At 39.0% G+C, this 21,297-nt stretch overlaps 1 protein-coding gene across 1 annotated transcript in view; it reads left to right on the plus strand.

Moving 5' to 3' along the window:
• The window catches only part of TMEM132C (transmembrane protein 132C), a gene marked incomplete at its 5' end in the record, with an annotated part of 158,923 nt that overhangs the window by 97,738 nt on the left and 39,888 nt on the right, over positions 1–21,297 (plus strand). Inside the window, one exon of the mRNA XM_019470773.1 lies at positions 4,381–4,564. Coding sequence (XP_019326318.1) covers positions 4,381–4,564 — 184 coding nt within the window. The remainder of the gene's footprint in view (positions 1–4,380; positions 4,565–21,297) is intronic.

The following is a 21,297-nucleotide window of genomic DNA, read 5'->3' on the forward strand; positions in this document are numbered from 1 at the left end:
AGATCAAAGGAGGCCTTACTCCCTTGTGCAAGCGCGTGGTCCAGTCTAGCCCTGAATGATTAGCGTATTTATAAATTAAAACAAATCCAAGGAGTGAACTGGCCCAGGGGAACTCTCAATCCAATCAAATTAGACTCATATATCCACCCCAGAGCAATGCCTTAGAAGCCCTGCCTTCATGAAGCTTCATTTGTAATCACTACGTGCTGTGTACCTTACTCCCTTGTGCAAGCGCGTGGTCCAGTCTAGCCCTGAATGATTAGCGTATTTATAAATTAAAACAAATCCAAGGAGTGAACTGGCCCAGGGGAACTCTCAATCCAATCAAATTAGACTCATATATCCACCCCAGAGCAATGCCTTAGAAGCCCTGCCTTCATGAAGCTTCATTTGTAATCACTACGTGCTGTGTACTTTAGAAAAGTTTTATAATTACTTGCTGTTCCGGCTGCTGAGCAGTTCTAAATGTTAGATATTAAGGAATTACTGTTTCAGTCAGTGAACAAGCTCTGAACATTAAATGTGCTTCATGAGAAGTTTTTTTCTCAGCCATTACACATCTCTGAAGGCATATTTTTTTTCAAGTGGATGCTTTCCCAGCTGTTGATCATCTCTCTGTTTCTTCTGTATGAAGAGAGAAGGAGGAAACTGATGATAGTGTGACATTGTATAAAGGCTTTATCGCTGTGGAGGGAGATGGGTGCGTTACTCACAAATGCAGGCGTTGAAATAATTATGCAGGTCATCCTGAGAAAGTGCCAGTAAAACCTTTATCTTATACCATGCATATTTTTGGATGTTTTTATGTCACGTATTTTACAGAAGAAATATTTAGCGATGTTTTGTGGAATTCTGTAAAAGAATTTTGGTACCATTTTTTATATCTCTCCACCAGTACAGCTTGATACCTTGGGAACAAGCAGCCTGTCTTTGTCATGGGTCAGGAAGATACTTGGCTGAAATAGCTCAATGAGTGGTACCAAGTACTCAGTGAGAACTGGAAATCCAAATTAAGTGGGTGTTTTTGAGGCAGTGTTGTAAAAGGTGATAACAGTGATTTCTTTCACAGAATAGCTCATCAATTATCAAAAATATGCCTCATGTACAGAATGATGTTGAAATTTAAGATGCATACACTGAAGACCATTTAAGACTAGAATCAAGTGCTGTGGTTCCCATTTCCATCGATACCAGAATGATGGTCCAGGGGTTAGCAAGAGATTTGGAAAAACACAGATCAGTTCCTTGCCCTGTCCCAGTCTTCCATATGACCTTGTGTGTGTCACATAGCCTCTCCTTCAGTCCTCGTGCAAAATTGAGATAGCTATGTCTAGAGTGGAACAGAGAAGAGATTTAGGAGTGTATGACCCTCAAGCCCCACTGCAACAGATGGTGTATAAATAGAGCATGGACAGTGAGTCCCTCATTTTAGTCCTAGAAGATCAGACGGTGGCAGATGTAACTGTCAGTGGTAGAAGAGTGATTCTGATAATTCTACATTTGGGAGGAAGTCAGTTTATGTCAGACTTGTTTATGGTGGAGTTTAGTGCTTCTTAGAGATACAGGCTGTTGTTTGTGGCTCCAGTGAAGAGAATTTTACTGAGAATGCAACAGAGGCAATAGCAGTCAAGTGCAGTTTACATTACAGTTGTGCAGTTTGCCATGTAGTTCTCCAAATGTGTGTGTGTGTGCATAATAGATGAAAAAACGTTGACATTTTCTTTGATTGCGATAATCAAAGTCATTGAGTATCATGGACTTCAAATATAAAATCCAAAAGACGTACTAGAGTCCTGTACGTATTATTAGGTTGGAATAAAAGAAGAATCCCTTCACATGTAAACTACAGGATATATATACATGTATGAAATACGGAATAGGAATACTGAGACAGTAACTTTAAAAAACTATGTCTACACTGAGAGCTGACTAGTCCCTGCCTGCAACATGATCCCTGGAGACTTCTGAAATGCGTCTGCATGTGTGCATGCTAACTGTAACCAGCCTGAACTAAGGTTCATGCTGCAGGTGATCTTAGGAATCATGTAGAAAAGATGTGGTCACCTCATACTGCCCGTTTTCAGTCATAGGCCATCATGACAAGGGTGTGTGGATACCTAGATACGGCCAGCTACAGCACACTGTGGTCTGTCCATGCTGCAGTTAAGTGTGCCATGAAATGCTACATAGAAACAGGATGCCCAGAGGTATTGTTCTGGGTATTTTCCCGTGGTATCTCAAAGCCAGGGCTCAAGTGTGTGCTGCAGGTAAACAGTATGGACAGCTCATGAGCAGAACACCAGGCAACTCTTAGAAATTGTCTGAAGGACCAGGGAAAATTAGGTGTTACGAATCGAGAGCTGGGAGCCAGAAGGAGGTGATCAGCCCTCATCTAAGTCAATGCATTAGGAATCATTGTGCTGGCTGGAAATGAGCTCTTTCCCACCTACAGCTTCCCACCTAGAGCTCTCTGATCCTACCAGTAGAGTTGTGGGGCTTTTGTTGTAAAGCTACACGTTTCACATCTGCTCAGAGGCTATTTAGAGAAGTGTAGACTTCTTGATCAGGAAAACTTTCCTGACATGTATTATCTCTTAGAACAGCTTTTATGTGTGCAAAAAATTTATTCTTGATTTAGCGTTAAGTGAAAGCACTGAGATAGTCAATCACATATAAAAACTTTTTCTCTGTCAGTTACTACGCATCAGATCTAGAAATGGTGAAAATAATGGCATTTCAGGTGTCATTAAGGCATAATGGTGCCTTTAACAGCTAAATGAACGCTGTAGCTCAGGTGATTCAGGTATCTTTGCATATAATCATGCTTTCAAATAAATTACAAAGTTCAATCCAGTATGTATTCATTTTGAGATGTCCCAGAAGTGTGTAAACTACAGTTATCGTGGTTGCCTTCTATTTACAAGCTGTAAGATTTATTTAGTAGGAACTTTTCAAATGGGAATAGGCTGGTCTTGAGTTATGAATTGCTAAACACATCCATCTATCGCATTACTACACAAAACCACTCTTTAAATGCATGGAGGAAGTATACCACTATGGCAAAAGTGTTACAATGTCTCTTTTTTGACACAGTAAGGAAATAAATTTAAAGCATTAGGCAGTATTAAGACTTTTCAGAGTAAGCCATCCAAACAAAAACTCATAATCAAAATAATAATTATCAAGGGAACGCATTTGCTTTCAAAGTAATCATGCAAAGTAAAGCACAGAATATGTCTTAAGTAGTAAAAAATGGTGATTTCTGTTCAGAGGTAAAAAGAAAGTCTAGCAGTTGAGAAAATAAGTGCTTTGTACATGATCAGTTCTTGATGGATTTTCTCAGAAATGGGCCTTTGTGTATTGTACATAAAAAAAGAGGAAAAATTGAAGCTGTTATGTGATGAATGCATCCAATGGTATGGTGAAGCTGGGATTGGGTTACTGAAGCTGGGAAGATGCCTGTCTTTACATTTTAAAATTATTACAGCGTAGGGTTAGGTTGAAGTAATACTCTGTGAAATATTGAGACTTCCTACACTGTGGAAAGACATTTGGAAAGTCCCAGAAAAGTTAATGTATAATTTCTGATACAAATAATTTGTACTTTATTTTTAATTAAACTAGCAGATAGTCTGGCAAATTTCTTTCATATATTCTTTTTATTTCTGATGTAGTTAAAGAAATTTAATGCGAGGGAAAGAATTTCAGCATGTCTTTTCATATTTGTTATTCAAATTATCTTATGCCTTCTGACTTCATAGTATATTTTACCTGCCATAGCTTTGGTCTTTCTATTTGGTCTCAGCTGCCTGGGTATTTAATTTCCAGAGCATACCTCTTAAGTTTAGACTAAACTCGTCATTTTGCCATTTAATCATGTCAATTTTTTTAACAGCTTCCATGCAGCATATATGAACTTCAGCGTAACTGAGTTTCATTGCTAAGGATTTATGTGATTTTGATAGTGGTTATATAAAACGAATCTTGTTTTTCTTTTTTGCTGTGCTAATTCTGGGCTCTTCAGTCTTCCTGAGCTGCACTGGACTTAACTTTGGTTGATGGGGGTCAAATCCATCTTGCAGTAGGGTTGAATCATACTTGCAAAATCATAAAAAACATGTAATGGAATAAGTATATTTTGCTTTCATCAGATACAATATCCTGGATTTTATCCGTCCACATAGTGTTTATAGTAAGAGCAGCTGACCCATTTTGAATAGTTCCAGTTTGTATGCTCTGAAGAAGTTGTTGATTGGAAAAGGCCTTGTGTTATATCTGCATATAAATAGCTGCATTTTCCAGTAGCTAATATGATTCACTTCATTTGCCTTCTTCAGCAAAAATAATAGCTCTTTCCTTTCCCTGTTCTCCTCTTTTCAGAAGTAACAGTTTATTCAATGAGGTCGTGCAGATGAACTTTGAAATAGCCAGTTTCAGCAGCCTTTCTGGAACGCAGCCCATCACCTGGCAGGTGGAATACCCTCGGAAGGGGACAACAGACATAACCTTGTCTGAAATCTTCATCTGCCAGAAGGATCTTGTTGGAATTGTTCCACTGGCGATGGTAAGAAACTGTTTCAACATGTTGTTCCATCTGATCTGTATGTAGTCTGAGAAAACATATACGAGGCCTCAGATAGACTTGCAAAGGAGTGCTCTCTGCTCTGCCTCCCCATTTTATATCTGTATAGGACTACTTGCTAAAATCATGCCCTCATTTAATGGTCTGTACACATCACACAATTTCAATTCTTATAAACTTACCACAGAGGAAAGGGATGCTGCCACTTTAAAAATGTCTCTCAGACTTTAAATCCTGAATTTCTGCCATGCATGGTTCCCTCCAGGCTACCAGCTGGTAACACAAAGCCAAGCAGATTTACCTTCCCGTTTCTAATTGCCATTACATGGCTTGAACTTGCAAGCTGTAGATCAACTTTAGAGGGCCTCGAGCACCTTCTGCTAAAGCTTAAGTTCCTTGGTCCTTAGTAGGCTGAGGCTGATAATAATTTCGCTGGCTGTTTCCCTAATAGTGTAAGAACCTGTGGTTTCAAGGAAGAAACAGAAAATAATAACAGCCTCAATAATATATTTAAGAAAAATGAAGTATAGACTTTCATGTGGAAAAATGCCTTGAGTTAAAATCTACTTGATCTGCTCAGTGTTGTAGCACCAGTTGTGGGCTACCTGCCTCCCTGTGAAATCGTACCCGTTGCCTGTCTTTACAAAGTTCACAAATGTGATTTGTGGAAGCAGTGTCTCCTTCTCTTCCTCTGGCCCAGTGAAGATGCAATTACTTCTGCAAAGCAAGGCTGGGACAGTGGGAGCACTGAGACTTGGCAGGTAGGGCCCCCTCCTGTGAGTGAACAACCTGGGACTGAATTCCTGCTCCAAATCAAGCAAACAAGAAATTTCACTGGAGTCTCCAACATCTCAAGTGCACTGTTTTTAGGTAGGCATTTTATTTTCTGTGGGATTTCGGTACATGCTGAGAACTTTTTCCATGCTCACAGGTGAAGTAGGCACTGAGCATTTATTTTGGAAGTCCTGCTGAACCTCAGGAAAGGGAGAAGCACAAAGCTGCCAGCTACCTAGAACAGGACCAAGTGTCAATCACTAGAGGAACTGCACATGCTACCATTAGTCAGTGTTAGAGCTCAGGATTTGGAAGAAGAGTTAGACATATCCATCCCACTTGTGAATTTTGCTTCTCCTGTGCATAATCTTGGTGGTGAAATTCTGGCAGTCTTTTCTTTAAACAGTGTTCAGTGGTTTGCAGCAGATAATTAGATGAGTATTATTTCCTGGAAGTCCTAGTCTTCAATATATTCTTCCCCTTTGAAGAGTAAAACTGCTGCTCATATCAAATGAGGACATGCCCAGCAATTTCCTGATCCAAAGTCTGTTAAGTCAGCAGAAAGCCTGTGCTACATTCCAGATCTGAGAGGGAGATAATCGTTCTCATTACCTGTGGAGTTGAACAGGGAATACATATTTGAGCATCTGTCCTCTAGAGATTTGAGAACGTGCGTAAGGAAGGCTTTTGTGGTCAGATTTTATTTTTAGATAGATGCCTTCCAGTACCAAATTATAGACATCTGTCTACTGGCAGACTTAACATCTTCTTGTTCATTTCTTGAAAGAATTCATCAGCTGCTTCTCTGTATTCCATATCTGAGGGAATCAAGATTTTTTTTTTTAATATCTCATATCAGGGTCTAATGCCTTTGCACTTGCATAGAAGGTTCAATATTTACTTGTGTCTATTCTAGATTAAAATTCATCTTACCTGCAAGGGTTCCTTTAAGAACTGGAGGTCTAAATGAATGAATTTAGCGTTGTATAAATCATATAAGGTGAGATCGTTTATTCCCAACAGATGTACCATTAGGCACTCTGGGTTGTGCAAAGGGCTCAAACAATGAAATCATTAAACCTTTCTCTTTGCAAAGCTTTCATGTGTTTGTTTATCTCATTTCTGTACCTTGTGATAACGCTTGGCTGGAGCCAAAATACACTGTGTTAACAGAATCCAGTCGGATGGGATACCAGTGCAAAATTGGCTTTGCTAGCAGGATATTAGTAGATAAAAGGAATTTTCAGAGTTTTTCTGTTAGCTAACACTGCATATCCAGCCGGGGTGCTTTCTTCATTTAGGCATTAATCTCTAGCTGAGCTGATTACCTGGCAGTTCTCCTGTTCAGAAACAAGAGTCACACTGAAAAGAGAGAGGGTGATACTGTATCTGCTGAGAAGTCAGAACATGCTCTTTATCTCAACTACACACTGTAAACCAACAGCACATTATTGTGGACAGAAATTAGATCTCAATGTTTATCAGCAAGTGTGTTTCATAATCCTCTAGAGAGTAAAGTAGATTCTGTTGATTTAAGCATGGAGTGTTCCTACAGCAAAACTGCTAACATCAAAAGTAAAATCTGTCATTAAGAATTTTTAAAGGTGGCCAAAAAAAGGGAAAGAAGGAACTGCCCAAAGATACTGTACTGGATTAGAATGTAGGATCTGATTGTCTCTGCCATTGGTCTGATGAGCATCCTAGTCAGTCTTTTAAGGATGAAAGCAGCAAACTTTTGCTTGGTTTGAGTGTAACATAAAGGTTGTCTCTGACTCACAGAGTAAAGTGTCTCATGTGAGCCATTCCAAACTTATGAAGCAAGAAAGATCATGTATCCTTTATTGCCCTATGCCTGATTACGTTACAAAAAAGTAGTAAGATTAAAAACAAGTGGGTCTTCAAAAGGTTAGTGCAATTGTTGCTACAGTATTTTGGAATGAAAGAGATTAAAGAATTGACATTGTCAGTAAGAACTGAACCTGGAATTGTAAAAGAGCCTTATAGGGCTTGGATCAGTGGAGCAGGTGGTAGGATACAGCTGCTGAAAAATCAATGGAAATTCATCGTACAGTCAAAAGAGAGGGTTTTAGTAGAATCCGTATTCTGTCTGCCTAACTACTGCACTAAATAGCGTATACAAGTAAGAAACAGCAACGCAGTGATGCTGCTGCGGTGAACACTACAGTGAAATAAAAGTAGCAAGAAATATCAAAACTACTGGGCTGGGAATAAGTGTAATAACTTTTTCCCAGAAAAAATGAGATGTAAATTTGAGGTAAGTATATTTTTTCCTGAGCTCAGAAGTTAATCAATCTGAGTAATTTTGGAGGACATTTCACCCTTCAAGGTATTTAGAGAGAAAAATGAGACAGAAAAGTTAGAAAAATGTAATTCTAACTGGTTCTGTTGCTTTCTAACTCTCACATACCAGAATTTTAGTTACATAAGTACTGTGGGGATTGATGCATCCAAAATAGATCCTAGTCAGACATATGTAGTACTCTCACTACCAAACTCTTGAGTATGGCACTTGGTGCAACCATCCACTCAATATATCTTTCATGCAGGCTGTATGAGATTCTGTGTGTCTCACTCAAAGTGTGAGATTAAATTTATACGTTATATTTCTGTCATTGAATAGCAATAAATAACTGAGGCAAGATTTGTAAAGAGGTAATGTCATTTATTAGACCATCTGATACAGATGGAGAAAGATAGATGCTCTTTCAGGCACACAATCCCTCCTTCAGATCTTTTGACTCATTTAAATCACAACAGCTGTGAAATACTACAGCTACAGAAACTGGGGATTGTAAAATTCATCAAGTTGGAGAGTTAAACAAGAAAATAAAAACATTTCTTAAGGCAAAACAGAAAAATATATCCACTGTCTGCTGACAGGAAAAATCTACCCCAAAGAATGAATCTTCCAGTAGAAAAAAATCCTCCTCCAGAAACGGGGGATTTAAAAATTCAAAAAAACTCTTGAGTATGGCACTTGGTGCAACCATCCACTCAATATATCTTTCATGCAGGCTGTATGAGATTCTGTGTGTCTCACTCAAAGTGTGAGATTAAATTTATATGTTATATTTCTGTCATTGAATAGCAATAAATAACTGAGGCAAGATTTGTAAAGAGGTAATGTCATTTATTAGACCATCTGATACAGATGGAGAAAGATAGATGCTCTTTCAGGCACACAATCCCTCCTTCAGATCTTTTGACTCATTTAAATCACAACAGCTGTGAAATACTACAGCTACAGAAACTGGGGATTGTAAAATTCATCAAGTTGGAGAGTTAAACAAGAAAATAAAAACATTTCTTAAGGCAAAACAGAAAATATATCCCACTGTCTGCTGACAGGAAAAATCTACCCCAAAGAATGAATCTTCCAGTAGAAAAAAATCTTCTGAGTTGTGCCCTATTCTGGCATTTTTTATTTCATGTTACTTGCTGTAGGATCAATTAGGAAAGTGCTTTCATAGGAGCTTAATTAATTATCTGCTAAGCTGCTTTTGAAAACCTCCTCAATTAATCACAAGTAACCTCAGAACTTGCCAATTAAGGTGTACAAGGTTGCTTAACTTACTTTCCACATTTTCCTCAAATTTCTATCCTGTCATGAGCAAACGTGGCCAACTATATTCATTTTGCTACTTGACTAGATTAAAAAACAAAACCAAAATTGTTCACATTTGTAGCATGCGCACACACACAAATCCCACTGAAGAAGTCTGTGTTTGTGTTCAACACGAGACCGTGTTTTAGGAAATTTAGCAAGAGATTTCTTTTCATGCTTTAAATGGATAATACATATTTTTAATACTATTAAATTTTGCTTTGGGATCGAATAAGGTAGAAGACCTGTGTATAGGTTCATTGTTTGATGCCGGTAAGACACATTAATGTTAAAGGAGCACTCCTTCATGGGAGGAAGATGGGGAATCAATGGTTTAATATTTATGCAAGACCATCTGGGTCCCTGTATATGGAACTGAAGTAGTAGTCCTTCAACAGCAGGATAAACTCCCTCTGAATTAGTTTCTCTCTTAACTGTGATTTACATGAAATCCAGGTGTTTAAAATGCTGAAGCATAAACCCAATGTCAGGAGTCTGTTCTGAGAGTTCTGGTCTGAATTGACCCCAAAAGACATTTGTCACCATGGGAAGCCATGTAACTTGCTCATCCATGCGTATTTCCTCTTTAAAATAACACTAATACTAAATTTTCAGTGGGTCTTTCGGCTTCATTCATCAGGCTCTATAATCCATTGATAACTGCTTACAAGCAAATCAAGGTTGGAATGGCTCTCAGGCATTTCTTAAAGGTTGTTGCTGCTGTTTCACACGTGCTCAGAAGTTTGTCTTTTCTCCCCAGATGTATCAGTGGGTCTAATAAATGATATAACCTGTCTCTGCACGTCCTGCCTTTCTACTGATGTTGTTTCATTAGGAAGCGCTTGGTTTGCGTGCACCTTTCTTTACATTCAATGTATTGACAGTTCTGCTGCAGAAGTAAGTGAACGGACATCTAAGATGCAGAGCTGTGACTCAGCCAAAAACACTTCTTGACATTTTTATGTATGCTTGTTAACTTGCTTTCCATTAAAACACAGATGATCGAAAATTTAGCTCCCAAAGCAATGTTTGTTTTATATACATATTTATGTATGCCATTCCCTAAGGTAAAGATTTTTTAAGGTATTTCATTGTACTGAAGTCCCTGTAATACCATTTTAAAATATGGACCTAAATAAGTAGAGTTTTCATCCCTGCACAGTCTGTGACTTCATACTGTAAAGCTCTACCTGTTTCACGGTCACAGAAGCGCAGAACTCTCACTCCTGTTAATCTTTGGGTCTTGAATGAACTGGGGGGCAACAGGCACTTAGGAGCTTTCCGGAAGATAAAATCTGAGACTATATAAACACATCCATTTCCTGATTTACTTACCACAAACAAATGAACAGATAATCTATATATCAAACCTTTCAGTTGACAGGTATTGTCTCAGATAATTTAATTATGAATCACATCAAATAAACACTGTGAGTTGAAGGAAATTCAGTTGATGTAAAACTATCCTATTACTATTAGTAATACTAACTGGGACAACTACAAAGCCCGAAATAATACCATGAAGTCAAGAGTTTTTAGAGTTTAGTTACAGGACTGATTGCTCTGCGTGAAAAGACCAGAGTTACAATCTTCTGATGTTAAGGGAGAAGCAGTAACCGAGATCACTTACATGCCTACAGTTTCCATCATGGCAGGTTACAATTGTTTAAACGAGGATAGCATTCCTTCCTTTAGATTTACGGTGGATATAGTTTCACTAAAGTTTGTGTCATTGCTCTATATTTATACCAGATGAACTCAGGAGCCTGCATACCCGCTTATAAATTGGTTGTGTCAGATAGTGTGTTGAGCTGTGACTAGCAATGCCTATCGATTAATCTTATCTGTTAAGAATTGGCTTTTTGTTGTCTGCCCATCAGGAAACAAAAGCAAAAAAAGGATGAACTGTTGTTCATTGATCTTAAATTGGTCAGAAGATGCAGACAACATAAAGAATTCAAAATGGCTCAATTTAAAATGCCTTTTTTAAGTCCCAGTCATCATTTCTACAACCCCTGCACTTTTGCCTCTAGCTTCTGTTTTCCTTTTCTTTACTACAATCACATTCAGTCCTACCTTTTGCAGGAAATGAGAATGGATCAATAAGGCTATCTCAGCTGGCTGGAATTAATTTTTCCATTGGATCGAGTTGTATGTCATTTTCTATGAAGCACAACAGTATGTATAATTTCCTCTTCCAGCATCCCTCATATCTGACAGTGCTATTGAATGGGTTACTCTGAGATTTTTAAAATGCTGAGGAGAGATGGGGTCAGCTAGCTTCCAGATTTTTAAAGATCTCTGCCATATAGAGAACTTTTGGTTTTCTTTGCTAATTTTCCTGCCTGTAGTAGAGAGATATTAATATGAGGCTTAATATATATGCTTCTCAGCCTCGACAGGAGAGAAATCCTGCGAACCAAATGAAAAATTGCAGAACAATGAGAACGTGCAGTGAGAAAGCCAGTGACTCAATTATTGGACGCTTGGTGTTGTGGTAATACCTAAATGCTCCCCTCGAAGAGGAGTGTCTCACAGCACTAAATGCTGCACAGATAAATGACAGACAAGTCAGAATCCTCTAGAAAATTCTCAGTCCACAAGCCAAGCTGATGAAAGTCAAGGTGTTGTTCAAGGTTGGATGAAACTGAGCTCCATGAATGGGAAAGGAGGGACAGCGCAGCTGACACTGGGACATAGGATCACACTTTTGTCCTAACAACAGCAGGCATAGGGATTCAAGATCCCCCAGCCAGTCTATGCTTGATGCCGATCACTTGTGCGCGTTAGAAGAGTACAGTCATGGGCTCTTTCTTCTGACAGCATGGCACAGTGCAGGGCTGCATGGAGACAGCCAGATGCTTCTACACTGTTTCTCAGCATTGCAAGTTAGCCTGAGTCAAGTCCTCACTCTGCTGCACGTTATTTTGGTATTGGTTCATGGCACTGCATTGTGTAACATGCGAAGTCTGGAGATTCTTTTGTTCTTGTGATTTATTGGGCAGGATTTTGGGACTGCTTTAAGTATTGGCTCAGGTTTGTGATACTGCTCCATCAGAAGAAGACATCTTAAATAACAGTTTATATTTGAAATGACAGCTGATTAAAATTCTGATTGTTTAACATAACCACAAAGGCAATTTCACAGCTGCCACACACATGTGAGCAGAGACCATTCAGAGACATAATAATGAGCCAACAGAAAGTGAGCTCTGGACCTGGGTGATAGTGCTTGAAGAAGGATATTCCAGGGCTGTGTATTTTGATGCTGTAGCTGCTAAGGACTGTATTCACCCTATGTGCCCTCCACTGCTGCCTTCACTGCCAGATCAGATGAAGAAGGGCAGAGAACCACTTCTCAGCAGGAGACCAATTTCAGAGGCTGATATTCTGTACAAGTTTGTAGCTGAAACAGAACTGGAATTTAAAGGCAGAGAAGTTAATGATTTGTAAGACTGTAGCGTGCGTTAAGCAATTCAGACTTTGACCAGAGTTCACCCATGGCCAACGATGGGAGGCAAATGCCATGCCCGATTCTGAATCTCCTGCAGCACTGCACTTCTGCTGTGAAGGATTTGAAAGAAATGGAAAGGGAGATAGAAGAACATTGCATGAGTTTGTTCATGAGGTGCTGGCAGAGCTGGAAGGGGAATTGAACTCAGCAGTCTCGATTGCTAGATTATGCCCTCTCCTATGGAAGTTAATATACTAGTTTTCATCTAAACTAGTGCTCTCTCATTAGCTTTAGCTAGCAATTGGTTGTCTTGACTTAACTGATAAATACAAGTCCAGACACTGCCCAAACTTACTCCAGACAACAAACATTTGTGGTTTACCATAGAGAGTAAACGGTCTCCACCTTCTCATGCCGTCACTTAAAAGAGATGCCAGGCTGAACCGTGACTGCTGGAGCAGACCAGGTATGTTTGCAAATACAGCAGTTGCTCAGCCAGCTTGAACATTAAGTGGGTTAACTGTGACCCATACTGAAAACCAGGAACAATTTCTCTTAATTGGCAACTTCTAATGATGATTTTGATCTGTAAAGAGAGTTTTAATATTTCTGGGGAATACCTCATTCTTCACAATCAGGTGAAATAGTCACCTGGCAGAATTCTGAATTGTTTAGGCTGGACTGTAATTAATGAGGTCCTGAGGTGCTCCAGCTTGGACAGTGAGACTATCTAGACAGCAAGGAGATGGTTTACTATAATGGAAGATAACGAGTAAGCATGGGGAAAAAAAATCACCAGGACTTTTATAAGCCTCGGTATTACAGTGAGCTACCCCAAGCATTAAAAAACCCAGCAACTTTTCACCTTCGGTTTGCTATTAGATGCATGTTTGCTTTACCCTGCTTTCAGTTTACAGTTCATTATCCAGCCAGACTCTCAGCACTGAGGATGTTTGTCATGGAATTCATTAGGAATCTGTACTTCAAACTCTGTAGTTCTGCTTGAGGGAGATAAAACACTAAAACCTAGGACAGGGTTCAGTACAGTCCTGGGGAGAAAGCTAGCACCGTGCTTCTGGCTCTTTCTCTTTGCCTATCTCTGCAGCAGCTGCTATAAAGACATGGGGAGCAGCAGTGGCGATGGGATTTGATCGATTCATAATCCCAGTATCAAAAGGGTACCAAGACCGCACCAAAGCTTGGGCTACTAACAAAACCTACTTTGCTAAGCTAGAGGGGCTGTACGCAAAGGTCTTTCTGCAATGCCCGAGCTCTCCCGATTGATGCACATATGCTAAATGAATTAACAGACCAAAACTTCTACACTGTGGCAGTGGCCCCATTGCTGTGGTGCGTGCTTTAGACCGTAGTTAAACTGCAGGGCCTGGCAATGTAAATTGGCACGGACGGTGAACCTATTAAGATTGTTTTTGCCCTCAGAAACAAATCATGCCTAATATTTAAAGCACCAGCACCATAGCGTGAGCATCAGCAAGCCAGCACGCTGGTGAGAGAGGGAATTTCAGCAAGCAAGTGGAAACAAAAGTAACACTGACATTAATTTTAATCAGGTCCTAGTCATCTGACTTGTCCTCTGTATTTTTTTCTCTAGCAAAGCTGATTGTCTTTCTGCAAGATTTGTTACCTCACAGAACAATAATATGGGCTGTAATGATGTAATTTATTACTGCAATTTGCTTTTGGAAATCCTCTATTAGTGAAAAATAGCAACAGCGCAGTTTTATTAATTACAGTAGTTGAATATTGAATGCTGACTGTCACTATCAGGATTAGTGACTGTGTTGTACTCTGCTCTCCAAGGCCCTGTAGGACCAGAGCTATGCATGTTTTGGAGGTTGTGAAATGAGTATTTTGATTAAACTAAATAAGTGTAAAAAAAAAATTCAAGTTCACTGGGGAGTTTGAGAAAATGATAGAGAGAAACATTAGCCTGTAAATTCAGTATTGAAAAACACACCAGTGTGTTACTGCACCACATAATGTGCTTACGTATAGTATGGTTCTGCAGCATAGCCCATTTATCTATACCTTCTACCCTCAAACTACTTCTGACAGTTCAAACCTTCAGGTTCATTATTGAGATTTACTCTCAATATGCCATTTCAGGGAGAACTACTTTATCTCTTTTTTCTTTTTTTCTTTAATGTAGAAATTTTTTACCTTGGCATAACACTTTTATTTTCATTTGCATAAACCAGATGTGGACAAAATCACCTTGTGTGATTTAAAGGTGAATTCTCTTCCTTTTGTGTTCTGAAACAGTGCACAGTTGAGTGAAATCCAAAAGGCTTGCTATAACCTCTTTGTGATCTTGAGTTCTCATTTTGGAGAGCTAGCAGAAGGTGGAAGGCCTCCTGCTGCATATATTATGTCAGCAGCAGAAACCAAAGCGATCAGTCTAAGACCTGGCTGTACTTCGGAATCATTTTGTATAGGGTACTACGTGCCTGTGTGCCAATACCGAGAAGTTTTTATATGGCTTGAAGCTTCGATTGAGCCAGCGGAGAAGACTATGTTTTAGATTCTGGATCTGGGACAAAATGTCAGTTGCAAGCATTGAAAAGCAGTGACTAACAGTGGAGCTGCCAGCTGGCACAAGGTATCCTGCGGCATATGTTTTAAGAATGCCTGGAAGCTTCAGGAGTGAGCTTGGTGTGGTAATAAATAAGTCATTCGAGACTCAGTAATTCCTCCTCACTGTTCTTACCTCATTCAAATTATGGACTATTCATTAAGCGCTGGGAGACTCTTGATATGCAAAAATAGGAATTGTCGGATGGACTGGGAGCCACATGTCTGGAGTTAGTTTCTGCCTCTTTTGGATCTTTGGCAACACTCAGGTCCACAGCACTTTACTCATCTTTAAAATGGACACAGTAGTTAATATTTCCTATGTTACAATGTAAGTATTTGGCTTACAGGATCATTCTGTACTGCTGATTCTTTATAAAGGAAAATTCCCTGCTTGAATGTGAATGCCAGTCTCCCTTACTCAGTACTGGCAATGTTGTTCTAGTCCTGAAGAGTGAAAATATAAGTGAAGCAAGGTTTGTGGCTAGAGGTAATGTCTTCTATTAGGCCATCCAATAGAGTTAGAAAAAACAGACAAGCTTTCAAGCACACAAATCTTTTTTCAAGCCTCTTTCAGCATTGTAACTTGCTGTGAGATGCTCAGATAAAGATAATGGTCACTGTGGTTGCTCCAGGTTACACTAACAAATGAAGTACTGGTTTAACCAAATGGATTTGATCCCTTTGTGCTTCATATCACTGACTTATACAATGATCATAGCAACCTATTTCAAGGATGCTTCTCTAGCCATGAACCTCTAGCCAGCATGATCTTGCAAAGCAACCCCTGAAGGTAAAACATGTTTTTGCTTGAGTAAGGAGGAAATAGTTGCATCTGTGATTATACATACTTTATATATTTACTTTGTCTCCTTCTACATATATGCTGGGTTTAGTTCCTATATATTATAAGGCCCACCAGTCTGTTAGACATGTGTCTGATCAATAATTTAATTTTCCTGTGTCACTCTCTCATCTTTTTAACTGTACTAAGTTTCTGATGTCTGTACAGTATCTGCTCTCATTAATGCAATAATCTTGTTCCTGCCCTCTGTGTGCTTTGCTTATGTAGACCTGCTATGAAGTCAGTGAAATCAATAAACTATTTGAAAAGGAAAAATAATCTAGAGGCAAGGATAGGAAATAATAATGACTATTTTCTGCATTTTTATTATTACTTTTTCATAGCAGTTTCATAAGAATCTCGATTGCGTCTTTGTTACAGATTTTGCTTATCAAAAATTAAAACTGTACAGCCAACATAGGAAAAGAGCAAGTAGAAATTTTCTCCTGCTGATTTCAAAATAGACTAAATTAAATTGAATTAATTTAGCAGAAGCTGCCTGCTTCACTTCCACTGTGGTTTAAATACAGTTCTGACATCCAAAAACTTGAGCCAAGTGCTCATGTGCACTCTACAGCCAAAAACTGAGGACCTTAAGGTTGTAGAAGATGAATACTGCCTATTAGAAGGAGAAAGTAACTCATTAATAATCCATGACATATTAATCTACACAAATAAAACAAGTTCACAACCCTCCACAGTGGCCATAAAAATCATCCATGTATCATGCAGTACCCCAGTTATTTTAAACAAGAAATTGTCCTTGGGACTTAATCCTTAAAGTCCATAAAGCATTTAAAATTGCTTCACCCCAGCTATAGAGTGCACGCCACCCCACACTGTGAATCAGTACTGTGCTGTTCCCTTGAAACAATCAGGCTAGACAAGATTTTACCTCAATTTTCCAAACTGAACAGTTTATTCATCATCAGTGTGGCTTGTAGCATTATATAAAACTTGGTTCATATTCAGTAGAATCTGGGGGCTCCACCTGAAATTCCAGGAGTGGGTTATAGTAGGCACCATATTTTCATTGACTGTAAAAGAGTTTCTACTTCCACTCTAAACAAATGGAGTGAGGACGGTAGCCCCTCTGTAAATGGGGAGCTGAAGCACCAAGAAGGCAGTTTGGAAACTCAACTTGCACAAGTTAATTCAAGGAGAAGAAAGAAGGAGGTGATCCAGGTGCCTACACATAGGTGTGTAATACCATTAAAGATGCTGTAGAGTCTGACCCATCCATCCAGGACTACCAGGTGTGACACAGGACCTACAGGAGACCTGTGCCCTTATGGAAGAGGATCTGGAGGCCGGGCATCATACCTAAGAGCATGTAAACGGCACTCTGTTCTTAAGCACTTCAGTCTTTTCCCAGAGCTGCAAATTGTGAATTGGATCTGTTGTGAAGCACGTCCCCAAAAATGCCATCTTTGTTTTGTCTGTAACTATGTGGCTATCTTCGGTTTATAGTTTAATTTATCAAACTATACTTCCCTTGACAGCTTTTCCTGCTACTGCTGAACAATACAGCACTACAAACTGAAGCAAGTAAGAAGCGTGCATAAGTATTTGTAAACATCAGGCCCTCACTGTAAGGCTTCTTTAAGCTGTTCTTGACTCCCGTCATTCAGAAGCCACGTTAAGATTTCCATCTTTGCTGCCCAGCATGACCGTGCTACCGTTACACACAATGTCTCTACAGGCTCCACCCCCGTCAATGATGATGTTTCATATCGACCACAGTGAACGTCTGCAACATGTTAAGGGATAAACTCACAACAACAAAAGTATCACTGTGATCCAGATCACCCCTCAGTGGTGGAAAACCCCTTCTATCTGTCATACCTTATTAACATAACAGCCAATTAAACCAATCAGTTTTGTCTGAGGAGTAGGACCCCAGTCCTTCAGGTGGAAGTCGGCAGGGGTTTATAGAAGTGCTTGGGTCTAACTAAAGGAAAGCACATTAGAGAGGACTCTTTAGGGTTTACTCCATAATGCTTGATAGAATGGACCTCGGCTTTACTGAAGCCACTGGCAAAATCACTGTTTATTTCAGTGGGATCAGGCTTTAAAAAATTATGTTTGCAAAATATTTACAGTAATAAATATCTGGGATAGAAATTCTGCCTCTATCTGCCTATAGTCAAGTATGTGGCTTCTATTAACACGGAATGCTTCATAATCTTGTTTCCATTACAGTTGTGTGTGTGTGTGCATATAGATTACTCACATATATACACGTAGCGTGTAATTGTGTGTGCATCCATGCATGTGTCCTAATATGCTTGTATATTTTCAATCTGCAACTGTCTATTGATTACAGCTATCACAGCAATATTATTGTAGATATATAGCCAACTATATAACAGGGCCGCAGGTTTAATTGAAATGAACATGGGAAGAATTTCAAATTGCTAATGAAAATTGCCTTTTTACTACCAGCTATATTCCCACGGTCGTCACAGACTGGAGACATCACCAGAGCTGTGCTGGTTCTGCTTAACGGTGGAGCAAACCCAATTTAACTGGGGGTCCATTTCCAAATAACTTCCTCAGACTCGTTGAAAAGGAAAGTAAATGACTGACAGATCTTGAGCCCAGATAATGCCCTTAAATTGACAAATTTCACATATTAGTCTTTTTGCAACAAAAGAGAACTGTAAGCCATGAAATTATTTCAGCAAGAAGATATTATATAGCTCCATCCATGGCTGCTTAAGCATCCATGAACTATTCCATTATAAGATCACCAGGTGGCTATTGCCTTTCTCTCCCATTCGGGCTTTGCCAATATTCCCACTCCCATCTGTGATAAACTTAATAGGACCATTCAGCAATGGAGAAAACATGAGAGGTGTTCATCATAGCTGAAGGCTTTCTCAGGCAATTATTCCTTAGATGTTTGAGAAAATGAAAAAGCTATTTTTGTGATTAGAAAGGATAGAATGTGTTGCAGTTTCCAAGTCCATTTTGTTGGCATAGCTTTTGGTATCCGTAACAAATATTTATCCTTCCCTGGGAATGTTGTAAGTAGCTACAGTCACTGAACTAATGCTCTTAATATGTTTCTCTCCACTCTATTTTCCAAGCACGTGGCTACTTTTCTGAGAGTGCTTGTTAGATAAAAAAATTATATGTATGTGTATGTATTGTAGATGTTGTCATATGTCTACTATAGATGAAATATGTATAATTTATGCACTGCATAAATGTATAAAAACATGTTTTCAAGAGAACTTAGGACAGTTTATTGCTTGTATTCATCAGGTGTAAGTGTAGTCCTAAGTACCTGTAAGTATACTTATATCCATAAGTAGCAATGCTCTGAAACAACAGCAGTGAAGGTTCTCGAGTATGGCGGTCTCAGAATAAGGGCTTTTAACCTGTCACTTCACAGCTTTTCATCTGTTTGCATTTTCTATGCTCAAAATAACCAATAATGATGATGGAGTTGGAATATCGCAGGTAATCACTCACATTTGAACCCATAACTACAATTTTTTCTCTCTAGATAATGTGTTTCCTGTGTAAGTGCTTTCATTTCTAAGTCAATTTAGCAAAATACTCAAAGTAAGGAATGAAATTTCACAAAGAGGAGCAGGTAGTTTCCTGTGTTACACATACGCACCTTTTAAAAAATCAGGTTTTTTCTTTCACTGTGTCTAAGTATAGAGAAATAAAATGTGGGCTTCTGCTTCCCATCTTCTCCAGTACCTTTATGTCCTTATTCTATATTTTAAGTGGTTATAGAAAGACTAAATGTGAGCTTCTGCTTCCCATGTCCTGCAGTTGTCCTTAAAACTTATTCTATGTTTTAAGTGGTTCCAGAATTGTTTCCTTTGAAGTCATTTTCAGTTACAGACTCTTCCTCCACGCAGCAGGAAATACCACCTTTCTTTGAAAATATGTATTGGCCACTGGATCCTGACATATCCGTTCTAGTCAACAGGAAATAGAGACAGCTTTAGCATAACACTTGTCTTTTTAGTGAGCTCTACCTAATTGAATTTGGTGTCGCAGCTCCTACAAAACAGAGAGGCCCCCAGCCAGAGGCTCAGTCACTGTTGATACACATTGATTATGATAGACACTGAAAAAAGAAAAACTATGCACATTTACAGCTTTTGAGATGGTAAAGGAAGACACAATCAAGCATGAAAATGTTCGTTGATTTTATTTCATGTCCTTATTAATTTGCATTTTCCATCACCTGGGGGTTAGATTATCTAATGAGATCATCTTGTCGGAGTAACTTAGGGTGGTAGGGATGGTTTGAAGTTATTTCTTGAGGACTTCATTCATTAAAAAAAGGTGTTGAATGCAAGCGTAATACATTGTTGTGTGTGAGCTAAGCATGTTACTCCACCCGATTCAAGCAGTGTAACAGTTCTTGTGACAGGTGGAAGGAAGGGGTTTTGGGGTGTACTCGCTTGTCTGCAGCCTTGGGGGAATCTGCCTGACATCTCTTTCCTTGCAGAAGGGGTGCTGGTTGTTGCTGCTGGAGGGAATGCCTCTCCAACACACTTGGTAATTAGGCAATTTGGTCCCTCACAATCTAGGTATCTGGATCTTCTAAGCCTCTCCAGGGATGCAGGTTCTCCAAGGAGTCAAGTAATCATTGCTTCAACTGAATCCATGCTCTCTGTGGGAAAAGGACCACGTGTTTCTCATTCCACCTTGCTTTGTTGGGTAAAGACAGGTTTTAAGATAAAACAATACAAAGATTTTATATATAAAAAAGTAGAAAGAGCCATAAGGGATCAAATCAAGACCCATTTAGTGAAAGTGGTATTTGGGGGTCCATACTTTATAAATAAAAGTAATTTTTGTGGTTGTTGTTGTTTTGATATAATATTAGGGCTCTATATTTCCCCAAATATTATTGGAAAATAAAATGGAAAGAAAACTAGAACACTTCAATATTTTTGAAGTATTTTATTCAGCAAGAGAACCCAAACCAAACTGTGTCAGATGGTGTGGGAATGATTTTTCTCATTCCTAGGTCTGTTCAGAAAACAACAAGAATCAGTTTTTCACCAAGATGTGCTGAGAATCAGTTGATCTGGTTGCTCTTTTTTCCTCCTTGGTGTAGAAACAGTATCTTATTATAGTCGCTGCTCAGCATATTGACATCCAGCTATCATGTGGAGCCAGAATGGGGTTACTTTTATACAAATAATAAATACAAGTAGCATCGGTATTCAGACAGCGGAACTTTACTGGTAGAAATATTACTGGAAGCGCTTGGATGCTGATTCCACAAGGGAGAGGAAATAAGATTTCTTGGTTAGTCTCAGCGCCTGTGGCAAACTATTGCAGCTCCAAAATCAAGTTTTGAATTGGCATTGTGAACTCCATATGATAAACTTAGTATAACACATAGAATAAATGTTGTGGTTTAACCCGGCAGGCAGCTAAACACC

Source organism: Aptenodytes forsteri, unplaced genomic scaffold (assembly GCF_000699145.1).
Source record: "Aptenodytes forsteri isolate BGI_AS27 unplaced genomic scaffold, ASM69914v1 Scaffold79, whole genome shotgun sequence".
NCBI lineage: Eukaryota > Metazoa > Chordata > Aves > Sphenisciformes > Spheniscidae > Aptenodytes > Aptenodytes forsteri.